Source organism: Pinus tabuliformis, chromosome 7, assembly GCF_031772625.1.
Source record: "Pinus tabuliformis cultivar Carrire ecotype Pingquan chromosome 7, CPIR1, whole genome shotgun sequence".
Lineage (NCBI taxonomy): Eukaryota > Viridiplantae > Streptophyta > Pinopsida > Pinales > Pinaceae > Pinus > Pinus tabuliformis.
This window is the reverse complement of record NC_142293.1, coordinates 595,555,822-595,575,660: the sequence shown is the minus strand read 5'-3', so window position 1 is coordinate 595,575,660 and position 19,839 is coordinate 595,555,822. Positions and strand designations below refer to the sequence as shown.

The 19,839-nt window shown below is 40.7% G+C and overlaps 1 protein-coding gene across 1 annotated transcript in view; it reads left to right on the top strand.

Moving 5' to 3' along the window:
• LOC149248834 (uncharacterized) overlaps positions 1-19,839 on the top strand; it is a 265,848-nt gene that overhangs the window by 201,401 nt on the left and 44,608 nt on the right. Inside the window, exons 26-27 of the mRNA XM_089451173.1 lie at positions 12,108-12,212; positions 12,304-12,414. Coding sequence (XP_089307299.1) covers positions 12,108-12,212; positions 12,304-12,414 — 216 coding nt within the window. The remainder of the gene's footprint in view (positions 1-12,107; positions 12,213-12,303; positions 12,415-19,839) is intronic.

Below are 19,839 nucleotides of genomic sequence, written 5' to 3'. Positions count from 1 at the left end.
CCTATATGATGACCCACTAACTCTTTTGATGACCTAGGGCAGGGAATGATGACATGACCATGATGGCTTTTGGTGACCTTGCATGCACTGGAGGGAGTAGCAACGACAACTAGACCATGACTTGTGACCATTTGACAACCATGAGATATGTCAAATTTTATTTTGAAAGTATAAAAATTTGACCTTAGACTCTATGAAGAATATGGAAAGAGTACATTTGATTGCTGTGAGTATTTGACACTAACACCTAGAAGATACCCATAATTCCTAGAGAACCATGCCATAGGTGCCTGATAGAGACCATATAACACCTTCAACTTGGACACATCTGACTCTCTCCTATGCACCTCAAATCCCTGCATCTACTCAATGTACACCTCCTCCTCAATAATCTCATTGGGGAAAGTTATTTTCATGTCTATCTATTGTATCCTCCACCCCGTCTCTAAAGGAATAGATATAACAACCTTGATAGAAGTGTATCCAACAATTAGAGCGAATGTCTCCTCATAATCCACTCCCACCTTCTAAGAGAACCCTCTTGCCATGAACCTAGCCTTGTACTTCTCAATGCTGCCATCTGCAACATGTTTGATCTTAAAGATCCTTCTCGAACTAACTACTGATTTCCCCTCCGACCTCAACACAATGTCCCACACATCATTCTTTATGATGGAGGCATACTCCTCCATCATGGCATCTCTCCAAACTTATTGGCTTGTTGCCTCCTCATAACTACTAGGCTCAGAGCCAATGATGTTGCTAAGGAGCGCCATGTAACTAGGAAATTGTCTTAGTGGTATGCTCTCATTGAAATTGTTCCTAGGAGCCTCAACATGCTCCCAAGCATCTCCTAGTGTTTTCTCAAGCCATCTCAGACTCCTATTAACAAAATTAGAATGTACCTCATGCTCCTCCTAATGTGAAGATTGAGTACTTGCTGTTGGTGCTGTTGGCCTCTCCTCAACCTTCAAAGCCTGTCATTCCTGATCATTTGCCACTGCTTGTTTTGTCTCATGTGACTTCCTCAAGGTCCTATACTCCTCATATTACATCTCTGCTCACCACAATCTTACCTTGCAATGGGATGTACACCCAGTAACAAACAAAAATACCCTTCAATTTCGAGGGCTCCAACTTTGTCCTATTCTCTGATGGTACATGGATATACATTGGACACCTGAAATATATGTAAATGGCCCACCTCTAGTTTCACTTTGTCAACACCACCTCAATAGTCTTATCCCCCAAGACCTTGTGAGGACCCTTGTTTTCAATGTAAACTACTGTATTACATGCTTCTACCACAAGAACATACGTAGATCTTGATCATGAATTATGGCTTTAGCAGCCTTGACGATAGCCCTGTTTTTCCTTTCATCAACCCCATTCCAGTGTGGGTTGTAATGAACTATTAACCCTTTCTTGATGCCTATCTCTCTGCAAAATTCCTTGAACACATTAGAGGTATACTCACCAATATTATTTGATCTAAGGACTTTTACCTTCCTCCCTGTCTGGTTCTCCATGAGAGCTTTGAATTCCTGAAACTAAGTGAGGTCTTCATATTTGGCCTTCATGAAGTAGATCCATGTCCCCCTGGAACAGTCATCAATAAAAGTCACATAATAGTCCCACTCTAGGACCCCCTTGACTTAAGACAACACATAATTGAATGCACTAGATCCAACAACTCTTTGTACCTGGAATCACTGCTTGGGAAATCAATCTTGCATACATGGCTAAAGCGCACCCTTTGCAAACACTTTGCTGCTCCATGCTGAACTTCGGAAGACCAGTGACAATCTCTCGTAAAATAGGTAAAGCCATGCAATGCAAATGTGCCATCCACCATTGCCACAACTCGCACAAGTTGTCACTGTCATGAACTAATGCTCGTAGTGGCTGACCCCTCAACATATATAGGTTCCCTTCTCTCCTCCCAATCACTCAGCCTGTGCTCGAACTGGAATCTCTCAATCTGACAAATACTTGTCCATCCTTGACGAACACCTCATACTCATTGTCCTCCATAGCTGAGATTGCTAGAAGGTTCTTGGTCAATCTTGGAACAAATAATACCTCCATCAACTCTAAAGGCTCCTCTAACTCTAGTTTAAATTGGATAGTACCAATCCTCTCTATTGCACTCCTAGCATTGTTGCTAAGCTCCACATGTAGCTTTGAGTCTAGTTCTAAAATATTGGTGGCCAAATCATGTGATCTTGTCATGTGATGGGAAGCACCACTGCCCATGGACCACACACCGTTGGCTATGGTGCGAGAGAGGCAAGATACAAGCAAGAATTCCTTCTCAAATTTGTTGGAAAATTCGCTCACCTATGTATTTGTTGAAGCTGCTGCTGAGTCTTCCCATCTGCCCCCTTTGTTTTTGGACATAGACCTATACAGTGTGAAAATTTCTAAACAAAAATTCTATTACTGCAGTAACTGACTTATTTCACCTACTTATTATTCCCAATAAGTTATTTATGAAATCCCTTCAGTAAACATTAAAATAAATTCTACTGTAGATATTACATCATTATATAGAAATATATATATGCACAAGAATCAATCACATCAACACAATTATTTTTGGACAATTGTCCCTGGAAAAACCCAATGCGGGAAAACTGGTGCAGCAGAGGGGGGTTTTATTAATCTTCAGTAGCAATCGCTTTTACAGAAAAATTTACATAGACACTGGGAGAAAACACCCGAGACTTTTTCTCTGAGACTTTATGACACCCTCGAGAGCTTCCTTTCTCTATTGCATTAGCATTGCGTCATTCTGCGTGGCTTTGCGCAGCTCTGGTCCCTCTCTGCATCATCCCTACATCTCTTTGATCTACGTCGCCCTCTGCGTTGTCTCTCAGAGTCCCTGCGTCACTTCTTCTAAGCTCCCTGACTGCTGCTAATACCCCCTCATCCTCCACCCTGCAACTCTTCCTCTAAAATCAATCTCCTTCTCTTTGAGAATCGATTTCCCTTTTGGCACTGAGTATTTGTTGGTGTATCTCCAAATGACCTTCATGTCTTCTCTTATACTTTTCCTGTTGACGAATCAATGGTCAAGATTAAGCCTCTAATCAATGACTAAGATTAAAATAGACTTGATCCTCGTCTCTTAGAAGCTTCCCATCCTTATATTTATTAATACCCATTAATATTTTTATTTTCCTAAATTTAGACTTAGGAACCCATTAAAAATATTAATTATTTTAATAACTCCTCATCTGGATGGAATTTCTCAAAATGATTTATGGGTCTTGGAGATTTCATGTGCCTTAGCCTCTCCACCAATTTTCATGGCTAGAGCACATCTGATGTTACCACAAATCAACACTCCCTCTTAGCGAGGAATGTGCTCTACTAATGCTTCACCATTGGAAACATCACACTGATCCTCCACACCGGTACCTGTGCTGATGTCTGGCCTGCTGCCTTACATCATCTGCATTGTTGCTTCCTGTATTGTTGCCCATGACACTGCTACTGCCACTGCTACATCTGTACTGCAACTCCCTCTCAATCTGCTGCATCATGCTGCCCATAACATCGCCACTACTAACTGTTGCACTGCATCACTTGATACTTATCCATTTCTGCTACTAAAATGGATTCTTTACCATCCCCATCTTCTCCCTGAAATAAACGAACTTAGTTCTTCCTAGGGCCTTGGTGAGGATGTCTGCCACCTGTTCTCCTGTAGGAGTGTAGCTCAACTGTACTGCTCCTCGTTGGACACAGTCTTTGACAAAGTGACACCTAATATCAATGTGCTTCGACCGATCATGAAACACTGGATTCTCAGAGAGCTTGATGAAACTCTGATTATGACACATGAACCTGGTCACATCCATCCTTCTATTGAATAGGTTTACAAGCAATTTTCTAAGCCATATGGCTTTGCAAGAAGTTGTGCTAGCGGCCATATATTCTGCTTTAGCTAAGCTCAGAGCTATGGATTTATGTTTCCTACTGCACCAGGAAGTCATCCGTGATCCAATGTTGAAACAGTACCCAGTGGTACTTTTCCGATCTACTGAACTTCTAGCCCAATCTACGTCAGTGAACCCACTCAGTCTGATGTTATTGCTAGATTCTTGATGCAGTCCTTGATGAGCCTGGATGATCCTGTCAGGAAGAGATCATCCACATATAATACTAGGACTAGAGGCTCATTCTCTACAACTAGATAGTAGAAATTGGGATCTGCATCACTCTTGACGAACCCCATTTTCTACAAGTAGCCATCAATTCGACCATACCATGCTCTAGGTGCCTGTTTGAGCCCATACAAGGGTTTCTTCAATCTGTATACATGAGATTTCTTCTCATGTGTCTCAAAGCCTTCTGGATTTTCAATGTATACTTCCTCTTATATTACCCCGTTCAAGAATGTCGTCTTGACATCCATCTGATGAATCTCCCACCTCCATCTGTACTGCAAGAGATATCACGATTCTAATAGATGTATACCTGGCTACTGGGGCAAAGATCTCTTCGTACTCTATTCCTTCCTTCTGAGCATACCCCTCAGCCACAAACTTGGCTTTGTATTTCTCCACACTGCTGTCTGCAGCATATTTGATCTTGTAGATCCATCTTGAACCTACCATTGATTTGTCCTAAGGCCTAGGCACCGCTTCGTAGACATCATTCATCATTATAGAGTTGTATTCCTCCACCATCGCATCCACCCATACTTGATGCTGAACGGCCTCCTGAAAACTGGAGGGTTCCCCAACCTGAGCTACTAAGGCCTGGTATCTGTTTGGCTATCTTCGCTCCCTTTTACTGTTCCTGGGTGCACCAATGAAATCTTCTGCATCCCGTAGAATCTGTCGGAGTTCCCGATTCGTTCTTCCTCTAGTAGTAGGTGCATCTGTCAGCTCGTCCTCTTCCTGTGTTTCCTCCTATTCTAAATGAGAATTTCTGGTACTAGCTTTCTGGTTGAAGTGGTTTGACCAATGACTCATCTTTTGACTGCTCCTCGGAAGGCATTTCTTGAGATTTTCTGAAAGCTCTATCCTCCATGAACTTTACATCTCGCTGAACTACTACCTTCCTGCTCCCCGGAAGATAGACTCTATATGCCTTAGCATTCTCGCTATATCCCAAAAGATATCCTTTCTTTGCAGTTTGATCTAACTTCTTCCTCTTCTCCTCAAGTATACGACAATATGCTAAACTCCCAAATATCCTGAAATGACTAACTTCAAGTGCCTTCCTAGTGAAGACCTGCTCTGGAGTAATCTTGCTCAATGCCCTATGAGGAGTTCTATTCTGGACATAGACTGTCATGTTGCATGCTTTTGCCCACAGGAATTTTGGCATATCCTAATCATACATCATTGCCCTAGCTGCTTCCACAATAGTCCTGTTCTTCCTTTCTGCTACTCCATTCTACTCCGGATTGTAGGGAGTTGTGCACTTTCTTCTGATGCCCTCCCTAGCGCAAAAATCAGTGAAGTCCTTGTCAACATACTCTCCACCATTGTTTGAGCACAACAATTTTATCTTCTTTCCTGTTAGATTCTCCATTAGAGCCTTGAACTCTTTGAATCGACCGAAAACCTCATCTTTGGTTTTCAGAAAGTACATCCAAGTCTTCTTGGAATGGTCATTGATGAAGGTGATGAAGTATTTGGCACCACTAAGAGATTTTGTGGGCATCGGTCCGTAGATGTCTGAGTGTATCAATCCTAGTACACTCTTGGCCTTATTGTTACTTCTTGGAAACACTGCTTTGGCATACTTGCCTAGAGCACACCCTCTGCATACATCATCTCATTCAGTGCTAAGATCTGGAACTCCTATTATAGTTTTTATGAGAATTCTCAGAGCCCCATGCTACAAATGTCCCATCCTTCTGTGCCATAGTTCATCAAATCCTTGTCTCCATTACTGCCTATCAGTGCCATTGGTGATTCTAGCTGCAACCTGTACGACCTGTTACTTCTGATTCCGATCTGGACCTTTTTTTTTCCAACTCGAGTGTTTGACGTATACTTTTTCCTTAATGAAGAAAACATCATAGCCCTTGCTTTGAAGTTGAGATACAGAAAATAAGTTCTTTCCCAGTCCTGGCACATGCAACACATTGGTAGCTCGAAACCACTCTCTTGTTTGTGTTTGAAAAACTATAGTACCTTTCCCTACTGGAGTACACTTTGCCTTATTCCCCATGGTGATTTGAAAATTCATCCCTTCTTCCTGATAATCTGAAAAACATTCTCGGATTCCTGTAATATGCTAGGAAGCTCCACTTTTATATACCAAATCCCTCAGCCGGTCCAATAACTAGTTTGGTGAGTCAGTTCAAGTCAAAAGAACCAGGAGAAGTAGGTCATATCTTACTTAAGTAAGGGGAAGGCTGAGTAAAAGGTTCATAGAAAGAGTGCTGTACCAACTAAGCATTCATTTCATAAACAAGTAGTATAAGGCTAACGGGTGCAAGGTATTCTGGTGGGTAGGTGGTATGGACTAAAGGTAAAGGGAAGGGTTGTATAATGCTGTTCAGAGACAGAGCTTGCTATGCAAGCGACTTCTTCTTCCAATTTGGAAGCCAACATAGAATAATCGTAATTTCTGTCTCTTGTGCATTGTCCTGAAAATCTGCACGAGTCTCCTAGAGTGGATGCCTCTGCATCATGCTCTTGACCCATAATTGATTTTCCCTTCCCGTCGCCGAATCTTTGCTATGATACCATGTGAAAATTTCTAAAGAAAAATTCTATTACTGTAGTAACTGATTTATTTCACCTACTTATTATTCCCAGTAAGTTATTTATGAAATCCCTTCAGTAAACATTAAAATTAATTCTACTGCAGATATCACATCATTATACAGAAATAAATATATGCACAAGAATCAATCACATCAACACTTATTTTTGGACAATTGTCCCTGGAAAAACCCAATGCGGGAAAATCGGTGCAACAGAGGAGGGTTTTATTAATCTTCAGCAGCAATCGCTTTTACAGAAAAATTTGCATAGACATTGGGAGAAAACACTAGAGACTTTTTCTCCGAGACTTTTTGACATCCTAGAGAGCTTCCTTTATCTACTGCATCAGCCTTGCGTCATTCTGCGTGGCTTTTCACAACTTTGGTCCCTCCCTGTGTCATCCTGCGTGGCTCTGTGCAACTATGGTTCCTCCCTGCGTCTCCCTCTACGCTGTCTCTCAGAGTCCCTACGTCACTTCTTCTGAGCTCCCTGACTGCTGCTAATCCCCCCTCTTCCTGCACTCTGCAACTCTCCCTCTGAAATCGATCTCCTTCCCTTTGAGAATCGGTTTCCCTTGAGATCCTAAGTATCTGTTGGTGTATCTCCAAATGACCCTGAAGTCTTCTCTTATACTTTTCTTGTTGACGAATCAATGACTGAGATTAAGTCTCTAATCAACGGCTATGATTAAAACAGATTTGATCCTCGTCTCTTAGAAGCTTCCCATCCTTATCTTTATTAATACCCATTAATATTTTTATTTTCCTAAGTTTAGACTTAAGAGCACATTAAAAATATTAATTATTGTAATAACTCCTCATTTGGATGGAATTTCTCAAAACGATTTCTGGGTCTTGGAGATCTCATGTGCCTTAGCCTCTCCACCAATTTTCATGGCTAGAGCACATCCGATGCTACCACAAATCAACATACAGTGGCCAAATTTGTGGCATGCAAAGCACATGAATTTACTAATTTCCTTATTCTCGCCCGGTCCTGAGGTACTCCTTTCTGTTGTACTCTTCTTCCCCTCCCATTCCTCGCCTGACTGAAAAGGTCAAGGTACTCATCATCACCCTTAGAGTGGCTCCCATGAAGAGACTCCTCTCAAACGTCCTCCTATATAAAGTCATCCGATAACCTCTCCCAATTAGTTAGGTGCATACGTGCTATGATCCCTTTGACAAAGGATGCCCATGGCCTGGAAAAGCCATTTAAGGTTGCCCTCACCATCTCTACATCTGACACGGCCTCCCTAATTGCAACCAACTCATCTCAGACCTATGTGATCTTGGTGAGATATATAGCAATTATATTCAACTTGGACATCTCAATGTTTCTCAGCTTCTCCTTCAACACAATTTTCCTGTTTGCATTGTCACTCTAATATAACTTAGTTAGAGCCTCCCATATGTGAAAATTTCTGAATCTACACATCAGAAATCCTACTGCAACCAATGGTTTATCATCTCCTACTTGTTTTTACGTTCAACGAGTTATTTAATTATTTAAATTTTGAACACTAATGAAAAACACTATTGCAGACTACACTGACACACAGATCATAAACTGAAACAAATATGAGACAAACACACAAGGGACACTGTTATTTTTGGATAACATGTCCCCGGGAAAATCCAATGCGGGAAAACCGTGCAACAGATAGAGGGTTTGTATTATTAAGCAAGTAGAATCTAAGTACAATAGGTTGCCTCTCACACTGACTAACCTTTCAGAGAAATCTCGCCAACAAGAAATACATACGAGGGTTTACCTCGTTGTCCAAGTCACCACTGATCCATTGAGTGGCCTGACTCCGGCCAACATTGCGAAAATCCCAGCGCAATCTCTACTTGGGCCAACATCTTGCCTCTAGGAGACTGCATCACTCCTTCTGCTGGATCGATATGCTGGAGGAAGACTGTTGTTCAGCCCTCTCGGCTCAGAACCTCGCTTCTTCAACAAAATATCGAACTTCTAATGATTATCCTGCACTGCTACTGCAAGAGACCCTCTTGGCCCGCGTCAACACTGCGCTGCCTCTCTGATGCTACTGTTGCCTCTTTGCCTAGTACTCGTTGGCTCGAAACTCCTTTCAGATCCAACTCTCTGCTTCTACCCCTCACTGCAACTTAGATCACTAGTTCGATTTTCTCAGCAAACCACGCCCCAGAAAAATCGAACTGATTTGATCAAATTGGTGTATCTCCAACTGACCCTAAAGTCTCCTCTTATTCTTTTCTTGTTGATGAATCAATGGCTGAGATTAAGTCCCTAATCAATGGCTAAGATTAAAACAGACTTGATCCTCGTCACTTAGAAGTTTTTCACCCATATTCTTATTAATACCCATTAATATTTTTATTTTCCTAAGTTTAGACTTAGGAACCCATTAAAAATATTAATTATTTTAATAACTCATCCGGGTGGAATTTCTCGAAACGATTTCTGGGTCTTGGAGATCTCATGTGTTCTAGCCCTTCCACAAAATTTCGGAGCTAGAGCACATCCGATGCTACCCAAAATCAACACCACATTTCCTTGGTTGATTTCTGTCTGCAAAGATTAGGGGTCATATGATCCTTCGTCCCATTCAGAATGATTCCTTTGGCTTCCACATATTTTGGTTATGGATGGGCAATTGTGAAGCATCTGTCAGAGGGATGAGTTATTGGTCTACAAACTCCCAGATTCCACTCTCCACCAACACAAATGCTATCCTCTCCTTCCAAGGATTGTAGTTGGATGGACCCTCCAACCGGTCTTCAAACCTTAATCCTGTTGCAACCGTCCTTGCAAACCTCCAATTCAAATACTCAAAACCTCAGAAAATATACTGCTTGAAAAATAACAGTTTCCTGCTGTAAAACTTTATGACAGTTTGTTCTTCCCCTCAGAGTTGCCAGTGCTTTAATACTGTGTTAAATTTTATTACCAAGTCTGATTTATTTTTCCTCAACAATTAATTTATACTCAAAAAATATTTTTGCTCAGTAAAATTCTAAAAATTGATGGAAAATAATTACACCGGTATTTTTAACTTAAGATATAAAAACACAGCAAGAATAAAATATGAAAATCAATCACAGGAACAGCAGAAAATTCTTCCCAAACAAATTCTCCTTCACTCTCTTAAATCTGGAAAATTAGGGCCTTGACCCACAGAGAATACATAGAAAATACAACACATTTGGAAGCTGGATTTCAGTCTCTTCGAGAAATTCAGCCCTCCGGAAATTCGCCCTCACTGGAATAATCTGACCTGGAAATCTCAGCTCCTCTACCTGCAAAAATCGAACTCCTCCTCCACCTATATGGCTCCTTGTGCAGTAGGAAACTTGGCCTCCCTCCTCTGCACAAACTTGGCTAGAAAAACTCTGCTTCTCTTGATTGGTTTTGGCATGCTCGAAAAACTTGTCCTTTCTCTCAAAAAACTCGGCCTCCCTGAATTTCACTTCTGAAAATTCCTTGCTGCACACGTTTTGCTTCTCTTCAGTCCTCGAGTCTCTCACTCCGTGAGAAAATCGCTTTCTCAATCACAATGTATCTTTCACCTCTCCCTTAGTCTTATTTTATAATTTCATTAAGCCAAATCCTTAACCCTAATCTACGAAGTGATCAATGGCTAGGATTAGATCCTAAGGCTCACTGCAGATCAACGATAGAGATTAGATCTAAGTCATGCAAATAATTTAATTAATTATGCTTAGAAACTTGGTTTATTAGTCAACTTCCATTATTCAAATAATTAATGTACTTTTCCAATTGTAAACTTAGTATACTAATCATAATAATCACTTACTCCTCTCAAGCAAGCACCTAAAGAGGGGATTTGACACCTTCTACATGTTTCACACCTAGCCTATGTAGAAGCACCTGTCCAAGCTAATAACGTTAACAATTCTTATTAAAGGATATGAGGCTTTTATCAAGGAAGGAGTAGACTGTGCTGGAAGAATGGTTCCCTTGAAAAATTAGCATCTGTTGGAAATGGAATATGCAGGAAGAATATAGATAATAGGATGCTGAGGATTAGTGTCCCTGTTAGCATCAAAGAGCTATTTTGTTGGTCTTCTCATCGTTCAACCTGTCAAAAAATTACAAAATGGTAATTTGCAGGTTCAAGGCTATAAAAGAGCTGCAATTATATAAATTTCTGTTATTATTGAATTAGGTTACATCCGGAATTTCAGCACCTAGCTTTTACCTGTGGATAAAGCTGTGAAGGGTAAACAAAGAAATATGAATGTATTCGTTGTTGACTTGGACAAAGCTTGCTTCAGAAGGCCTTTTGCAGTGACCTGCACATCAACAATTTTGCTTAGGTCAACCTATACATTAGGTATTTTGGTTGAGTGATCTGTGAGAAAATCGTAAGTATGAAGTGGCCAACTTATATTTGTGGGGATCTAAGGGCTGCACTCTACTTGTTTAAGGAATACCCAATATAAATACTGGATCTTATTTCAGTCAGTCTTCTTCATGCATGTTTAAGGGCTGTACACAGTGTGTGGTACAGGGAATATGTATATGTATTGGTTGTATTTTCACTTACTTGTAGCAGTACCTTCTGTCATGAGATGGGAATTCAATGATGCAGAGCAAATGCTGTTCAGATCTCTGTTGATAAGATAAAATAAGATATGATAATTATATTAATGTTTAACGAATGACCACAAAAGTGCATCAATGGGACTGAAGAGTACAACCAGTATGAATACAATGTAGGAGTGCAAGTGAAATACTGAAAATAATATAAAGAAATAAATCTACACAAGTATAGTATCAGAACATGTGTAAAACCTTTGATTGGACTCTGCTTGAGATAATGATGGACAGAAGACATTGTATTAGTATGCTGTTCCAGATCTGTCCTAAAGAAGCAGTGTTATATTCTAAAGCAGCACTCATGTTGCCTTTGAGTTGGATTGTGGCCTTGTCTTTTAAGTTTTAACCTTCAACGTTTGCAACTTTGCACCCAAATAACCAAAATGTGTTTGCAAAAGCTTCATTGTTTCCAATGCATGTGTAGTGCTGGATTAGACTCTTAATTTTTGCATGACATCAAGGTCAAGTCAGCATGCAAACTGATGTACACTTTTAGTGTTAATTTGATATGAAGTTCATGCTAATTTACCCAACAGTTGGACTGTCTGGGCTTCACATGTTGAGTTCTATATTCAGTACACAGATTACATGGAAAGAAAAAGTTAAATTTGTTCATTATGCCTGCATGCTTTTGCATTGTTTCTGTAGGATATTGCATTTCACAGAATGCCTGACCTTAAAAGGAAGGAATCTTATTATATTTGTCTATTTTATTTTCAGAGGACAAAGAGATGTTGCTAATAATATCTGAATATTTTCCAGGTGCTTGGTTCAGTAGGAGTCTTTGGTAATCCAATGGGCTTTGCAAGAAGTCTTGGGTTTGGTATTAGAGATTTTATCTCTGTGCCTGCAAAAAGCATTGTCCAGGTTACTGTTTTCTTCTAGCTTGACACCTCTATTGACTAAAATCTTGAGATTTGTCCGTAATTAGTGTTCTTAAACTTCTTTTCTTTTCCAGAATCCAGGTGGGATTGTTACAGGCATGGCACAAGGCACAAGGAGTCTTCTCAATAACACAGTTTTTGCAGTAAGCAATGCTGCAGCCCAGTTCAGCAAGGCAGCTCGTAAGGTGAGTTTCAACATTTATGCCTATTCAAATCACGTATGATTATTTATGATTGTGCACTTTATTATGTACTGCCTCCTTCAGTAAGTATGTGGCCAAAAGACAGATGAAACAGAGTCTGAAAAAGGTGTTGCTAAAAGATAGAATCAGACTTGTCTCTGATACCAATGTAATGAACAGTAGTTAATTAACTAAATACCCAACATAAGAAGGATGAGTTGAAATCCATATAGGATGTTTATTATACATTATTAATAGTTGACTGTTGAATATGACTCATGAGATAATTTGATGCAATACCATGTGATGGTATACAAGGAGAAGAACTCTCACTATCGAAGCAAAAGTTTGAGATGATGAAAATTCCCCTAATTGGAGGTGAGGGGAGGAAGGACTTGATGAATTAGAGCTTCTATCTTCTTTTCTCACGGATCTCATTTTTATTTAATGCTGCCATTTATGTATTGCTTCCATATCTTCATGTAAAGGGTTGTTTTGCTTATATTAGAGGGCTCTGCTTTGCTGAAGAGCAAGGTGAAGTGTGGTCTCAAAACCCTTTTCTCTTCATTGAGATGAAAGTTAAATGTGATATATTCAGGGGTTGCTCATTCAATAAAAGGTTGTCTCATTTACTTTAATCCTATTTTTGATATGTTATGTGGCTGCAAGAAGCTTATGGATATGTTGCATCTTTGTTGAGCATTTGGCATGGCCTTTACAATTATATCAATAATCAGATCTATCCTTCATTGATAATACTTCTTGTTTGGTGGTTTTATCACATGTTCCTTATCTGTTTTTAAGTTCCATTTGTTGCCTACACTCTGTAACCCATGGATAAAGCACCAGATCCTGTTTGGCTTCCCACTTTATATCTTAAAAATCTAAATATTACTAGCATGCAGGTCTAGTTATGATTTCAGCATTTAAAGAACAGACCGGTTGTCTTTAGGGATTTCCCCCTTTGCCAAAGAAGTGTCATCCTAAGGTGAGGAGAACGATCACCGAGGTGACAATGGGTGATTTCCTCAAGTTTCGCTAGGGTTTGTACTTAAGGTTAGACTTATCTGTGAAGTGCAGATTTTAAGGGTAACAAAACGGTATTGTTGTCTAGGATAAAATCCCTTTCGTTGAATTAGTAGACATGTTATAGTGATATGATGAGGTTTTCTTTTCGAGGATCTTTTTGAATTTTTCCTTATCTAGTGACTCCACAATATTTTTAGAGACATATCCTATGAAGAATGAGTAACGGAAATGACCCACTAATGGCAAGTTATGAAGCGATGCTAAGTCCTTGTGGCACAAATTCTTTCATGTTAAAAAGGAAGAACATGAACCTCATTGGAAATTTCATCTCAAGTTCATCAAGGCACATGTGGTGATCCATCCTTGGGTAAATAAGGTTTGTCTTAAAAAGTTTTATATCAATGTATTTGATTCAAAGTTGTCATTTTTCTTGGAGAGGATGTGCATTGAAGATATTAAAACAAAATACTTCGCCATCCATGACATAGAAAGAGTTCTTAATCTTAGGAGGAATTATGGAATGGAAATTTTCGAAGAACGATTCAAATTGTTGGAATATTTCAAATTATTTAAGCTAGAGATTTCTTTTGTAGTGAGTGTGAATCTCCTCATGAGGAGGAATGTTAAAATTGGCAAATAAGGCCAAACTCCATGTGGGTCATCTTATTAATGGAAGCTAATATTTTTCTTGGATCCCTCTCATCGAGAGGTGTAGGATTGATCTAAAGATCATCCGATTCCGATAAGTATTCATGGAGATATGAATTTATTTGTGTTATGGGACAATTCGTCAAGGTCGGCCAACAACCAAATAAACCCCACTTGTGCTCAACATTTTAGTATAAATAGAAGTGGCCTTCAAGTCATTTTCAATACACTTGGGATCTCTTCCTCTCTACTTGTCTTTGGGTTTAAGTAGGAGGAGAAATCCTAAGAGATAACGCTGCCCTAATCTAGAGGGCAGACGCTGGAACTGCCAGGAATAGCCGGAATAGCCAGAACTGCCAGGAATAGCCAAAACAGCGGGAATTGCTAAAACTGCTCGGAAAGCTGACGCAGAGGGCGGAAGCCGGAACTGCCCGGAACTACTGTGAAAAGTTGGAACTGTCGGAATTGTTGGGAATAGCTAGAATTGCCGGAACTGTTGAGAACAACCGAAATTGCCGGAACAACGAGAACATCTGTCTCCGAAGGAGAGCAGCATGTAAGGGACAACTAACTAACATTGGGATAGTTGTATGGTACTTAGCAGCAATTACACCAAGCATGCAATGTTACAGCTAGCATGCAAGGGACAGCTAGCATGCAACAACAAGCATGCTAGGGACAACAAGCAAGCAAGATGCAGCGAGCACATAGGTTAGTATGGCAACATGGTGCAACAATGGCACATAATGCATTATAGTGATGGGTACAATCATGATTAATGAAGCATGATGAGATGCAGCATAGTGATGATGGGTGTAGCATGGTGCAGCACAGTGAGGTGCAGCATGATGACAAAATTAGCACAACGATAGGTGAAGGAGTCACCTTGGAGAATCAGTTGAAGTAGCATGTCTTCAACTGATCTCATGTATCATCTTCTTAGAGATGATCTATGCTCTTATCTAGATAAGTCAAAGTGTTGACTTCTGTTGTAAACATACTATCTCTCTCTCTCTGCTGAACTATTGAAGAACATATAAGAAAAATCGATAAAGGGTTTCCCCGCATTGGGGTTTGTCCCTGGCTAGTGCCACATCTTATGTCCTCTTGTCTTGGCTTGTCTTCTGCGATTTATGTTTATGTTCTATTTGCATTTTACTTTAATGCTAATGTGATTGCTAATCTGGAAAAGATATTGAGCTAATTGTGAAAATTGAAATAAATTGCTCCAAGCATAGAACATACCTAAAATTAACATGGTATCAGAGCTGAGGTGAAGACAATGACCAAGCAAGAGTGAAAGAGCAATCACCAAAGACAGTTGGGAAAGGACAAAAGGATCATTAGATTCCTCATCCCTCTTCAAATTCACCGAGGGTGAAGTCAAAGAAGAGAATATTATTAGAATGACACAACGGAAGTTTCTGATGGCCTACCTAAAGATCACTTCATTGGGAAGTCCGGATCTAAGGGTGGAAGGAAAGGCAGATGCCTTGGTTGCAATACGTTCAACCATTATGCGAAGGAGTGTCCGAATGGCATAGACACATCTCTTGATGAAGGTAACAATCATTCTAGGGACATCTTCAATGATTGAAGGAATGACAGGTAATGCAGGTCATCAAAGAAATGGCCGACTCTTCAAAGAAAGCAAGGAACCCCAGGAATGAAGAATCAAATGTTGTTTTTGAAAAGATAAAGAAGCGTTATCTTGTATTGGCTTTCTCCTACAGATTCTTTGGGAATCTGGCTTATTGATTGTAGTGCTTCAAGGCACTTCATCAGATAGTATGGTGCACTCTCTAATTTGGTAGAGATGGAAACAATCGTGGGATTATACTTGGAGCCGATGCCACCTATCCCGAAAAGGGTGTAGGGAATGTTACCCCTCAATTGAATGAGGGTAACTCGATTCATTTACAGAATATCTTTTATGTACCTGATCGCAAGAAGAACCTGGTATCCATTTCGGTAATGGAAGTCAAAGGTTACATGGTGGCAATCATCGATGGAAAGGTACATGTTTGAAAATAGAATTTTCAAAGATGTTTTTGAGTTCAGGGTTGTATCAAGTTGCAGGAAGTCCACTGGGGACCATGTCTATTGACACATAACACCGGAGGTCTGTGAGTTAGATGGTGACAAGGATGCCTGAATTCAAAAAGAGCATGAAAGTACATGTTTGAGATGTACCGAAGGAAAATCTTACAAGGGGACCATTCCCCTCATGTAGCAGGTCCATAGGTTTGGAACAACCCGAGCGGTTTGAGATTCATGATCAGGAATCTCACGTATGCAGGTGGAAGAAAGCCCTCTATGGCTTGAAGCAAAACTCCCCGGGTGTAGTATGAGAGGATTGATAGCTGTCAAATGAAGCTAAGATTCATTGAGAGTCAAGCCGATCCAAATCATTGTTTGAAGGTTGTGGATGATAGACCTCTCCTACCAGCACCATCTGAGGACAACCTATTTCAAACAGGTGAAGACCCTCTCACTTGCAGAAGTAAGAGGTAGTTGGATTCCGGATGTGGAATGATAAACTGCAACCCTGTGACTACCTCGAGGATTTTAACTTTCAGAAGTTATATGGTAGTGATGTCGGACCAGATTTGGGAAATGCATTTGAGTTTCATAAACTCATTCGCGTTGATGTTCTTGGTGAACTTCCGTCCGGACATATGTTTTGCAGTTAGCATGGTGAGCTCATATTTGATTGAGCCTCACTAGATTGGTGCCAAGAATCTTCTGAAATATCTTCGAGGCACAATCTCTCATGGATTGAGATACATTGTCGAAAATATGAAGCTGCATGATTATTCGAATGTTGACTGGGCAAGCAGTGTGGAGGATCACTAGAGCACTTCTTAGTGCTGGTTCTCTTTGGATTCTGGTTCGATATCATGGATGAGCAGGAAGCAGAAGTCGGTTGCTATAAGCACCGTCGAGACCGAATACATAGCTACGAGTATGATCTCGTGTGAAGCTACATGGTTGCAGAAGCTCTTAAGTGAGCTGTTTGTACCACTGTTGATAATATCGGCGATATTCGAAAATATCGCGATATTTTCGGCAAAACGATATATCGCCGAGAAAATATCGCGATATTTTCAAAATATCGGCAAATATCGGAAAATATCGGCAAAATATCGCGATATTTTGAAAATATCGGCTATATTTAAAAATTTGAAAAAATTATTTTTTATGCTTGCCGATATTTGCCGATATTTTGCCGATATTGCCGATAAGATATTTTCTGGACCCTTGCCGATATTTTGCCGATACCGATATTTTCAACACTGGTTTGTACACATGATAAATACCAATGTGATTCTCTGTGACAACCAGAGGGGGGATTCGATTATTGAGGAATCCTATATTTGATGATTGCTCCAATAGATAGACATCAGATACTGCCTTATCTGGGATATGGTAAGTCGATGAGCGAGGAGGCTCCATTGCATTGAGACTGATGTACAAGTTGCAGACATTTTGTCAAAGCCCCAGGGAAAGGTCAAATCTGTGACTTTCCCGAACGACTTGGAGTCGTTGAGAGACCTTCTTATAAGGGTCCTGCATGTTGCATGCATTGAGGTTTGGGAGCTCTAGGGGGCTTGGGATACTTACTGGAGCAACATACAACCATAGGGCGACTCACCCTCCCTTGGTGGTGCGCTATGTACAAGATGACTGGTTCAACCTTCCCCTGTGATACCCCGTGGCAACTGTGAAACAGGATGATTAGTTCTCCTATGGGCCGGGATGATTAGTTCTCCCATGGCTACTGTGAAATAGGATGATTAGTTCTCCTGTGGGCTGGGATGATTAGTTCTCTTGTGGCGACTATGGGGCAGGATGATTCGTTCTCCTGTGGACAGGATGATTAGTTCTCCTGTCGAGGCATCCTACCCATGCAGTCTGGGACTCATGGGAAGTACCTCTTATCTGATCAATGAGCAGGGAAATGGGGTTAGGGACCATAGCGGGGCTATCGATGGACGCATCGATGTATCTACCGTACTTCCTATGCTAGGATGACCTCCATTGATCTGTGGGATCAATGAAACTGATCTAGGATCAACATGAGTGGTTTGAGACACTCTCTTGTGATATTGATCTGGGATCAATAAAACTGACTTCAGGCCAGTAAGAGTGATGTGACACACTCTCTTCAAATGAAACTGACTTCGGGTCAGTAGAGAATGGTATGAGACATTCTCAATCAATTCATCTTCTTCATGGTTCAGTAGAGTAAAGCAGAGCTCAGCGGAGTAGAGCTCAGTAGAGCAGAGCAGTGCAGGGCACTGATGGCAGAGATAGTACAGTCAGACATATGGATCAGCGGATGGAGTTCTCCCTAGTTGAGAGGGAGTGTTAAAATTGGTAACTAGGGCCAAACTCCATGTGGGTCATCTTATTAATGGAAGCTGATATTTTTCTTGGATTCCTCTCATCGAGAAGTGTAGGATTGATTTAAAGATCATCCGATTCTGATAAGTATTCATGGATATATGAATTTATTTGTGTTATGGGACAATTCGTCAAGGTCGGCCAACAACAAAATAAACCCCACTTGTGCTCAACGTTTTAGTATAAATAGAGGTGGCCTTCAAGTCATTTTCAACACACTTGGGATCTCTTCCTCTCTACTTGTCTTTGGGTTTTAGTAGGAGGAGAGATCCTAAGGGATAACGCTGCCGTAATCTAGAGGGAAGACGCTGGAATTGCCAGGAACTGTTGGGAACTATTTGGAACTGCCGGGAATACCGGAACTGCCAGGAATAGTCGGAACAGCCGGAATTGCCAGGAATAACTAGAACAACCGGAACTGCTCGGAAAGCTGACGCAGAGGGTAGAAGTCGGAACTGCCCGGAACTGCCAGAACTGTCAGTACTGCCAGGATAGCCACAATTGCTGGAACTGTCGGGAACTACCGGAACTGTTGGAACAGCCAGAGCATCTATCTCCAAAGGAGAGCAGCATGCAAGGGACAACTAACTAATATTGGGACAGTTGCATGGTACTTAGCAGCAAATACACCAAGCATGCAATGTTACAACTAGCATGCAAGGGACAACTAGCATGCAACAGCAAGCATGCAAAGGACAACAAGCATGCTCGGGACAACAAGCAAGCAAGATGCAGCCAGCACATAGGTCAATATGGCAACATGGTGCAGGGATGGCACATAATGCAGTATAGTGATGGGTATAGTCATGATTAATGAAGCATGATGAGATGCAGCATAGTGATGATGGGTGCAGCATGATGACGAAATGCAGCACAATGATAGGTGAAGGAGCACCTTGGAGAATTAGTTGAAGCAGCATGTCTTCAACTGATCTCATGTTTCATCTTCTTAGAGATGATCTATGCTCTTATCTAGATAAGTCAAAGTGTTGACTTCTATTGTAAACGTACTATCTCTCTCTCTCTGATGAACTATTGAAGAACATATAAGAAGAATTGATCAAGGGTTTCCCCACATTGGGGTTTGTCCCTGGCTAGCGCCACATCTTGTGTCCTCTTGTCTTGGATTGTCTTCTGCGATTTATGTTTATGTTCTATCTGCAGTTTACTTTAATGCTAATGTGATTGCTAATCTAGAAAAGATATTGAGCTAACTGTGAAAATTGAAATAAATTGCTCCAAGCATAGAACATACCTAAAATTAGCAAGGAACCATGCGGTTATTTAGGAGAAGCTAAACGTTCTAAACATTGAAGGTATCGATCTACACCTTCCATTTCCATT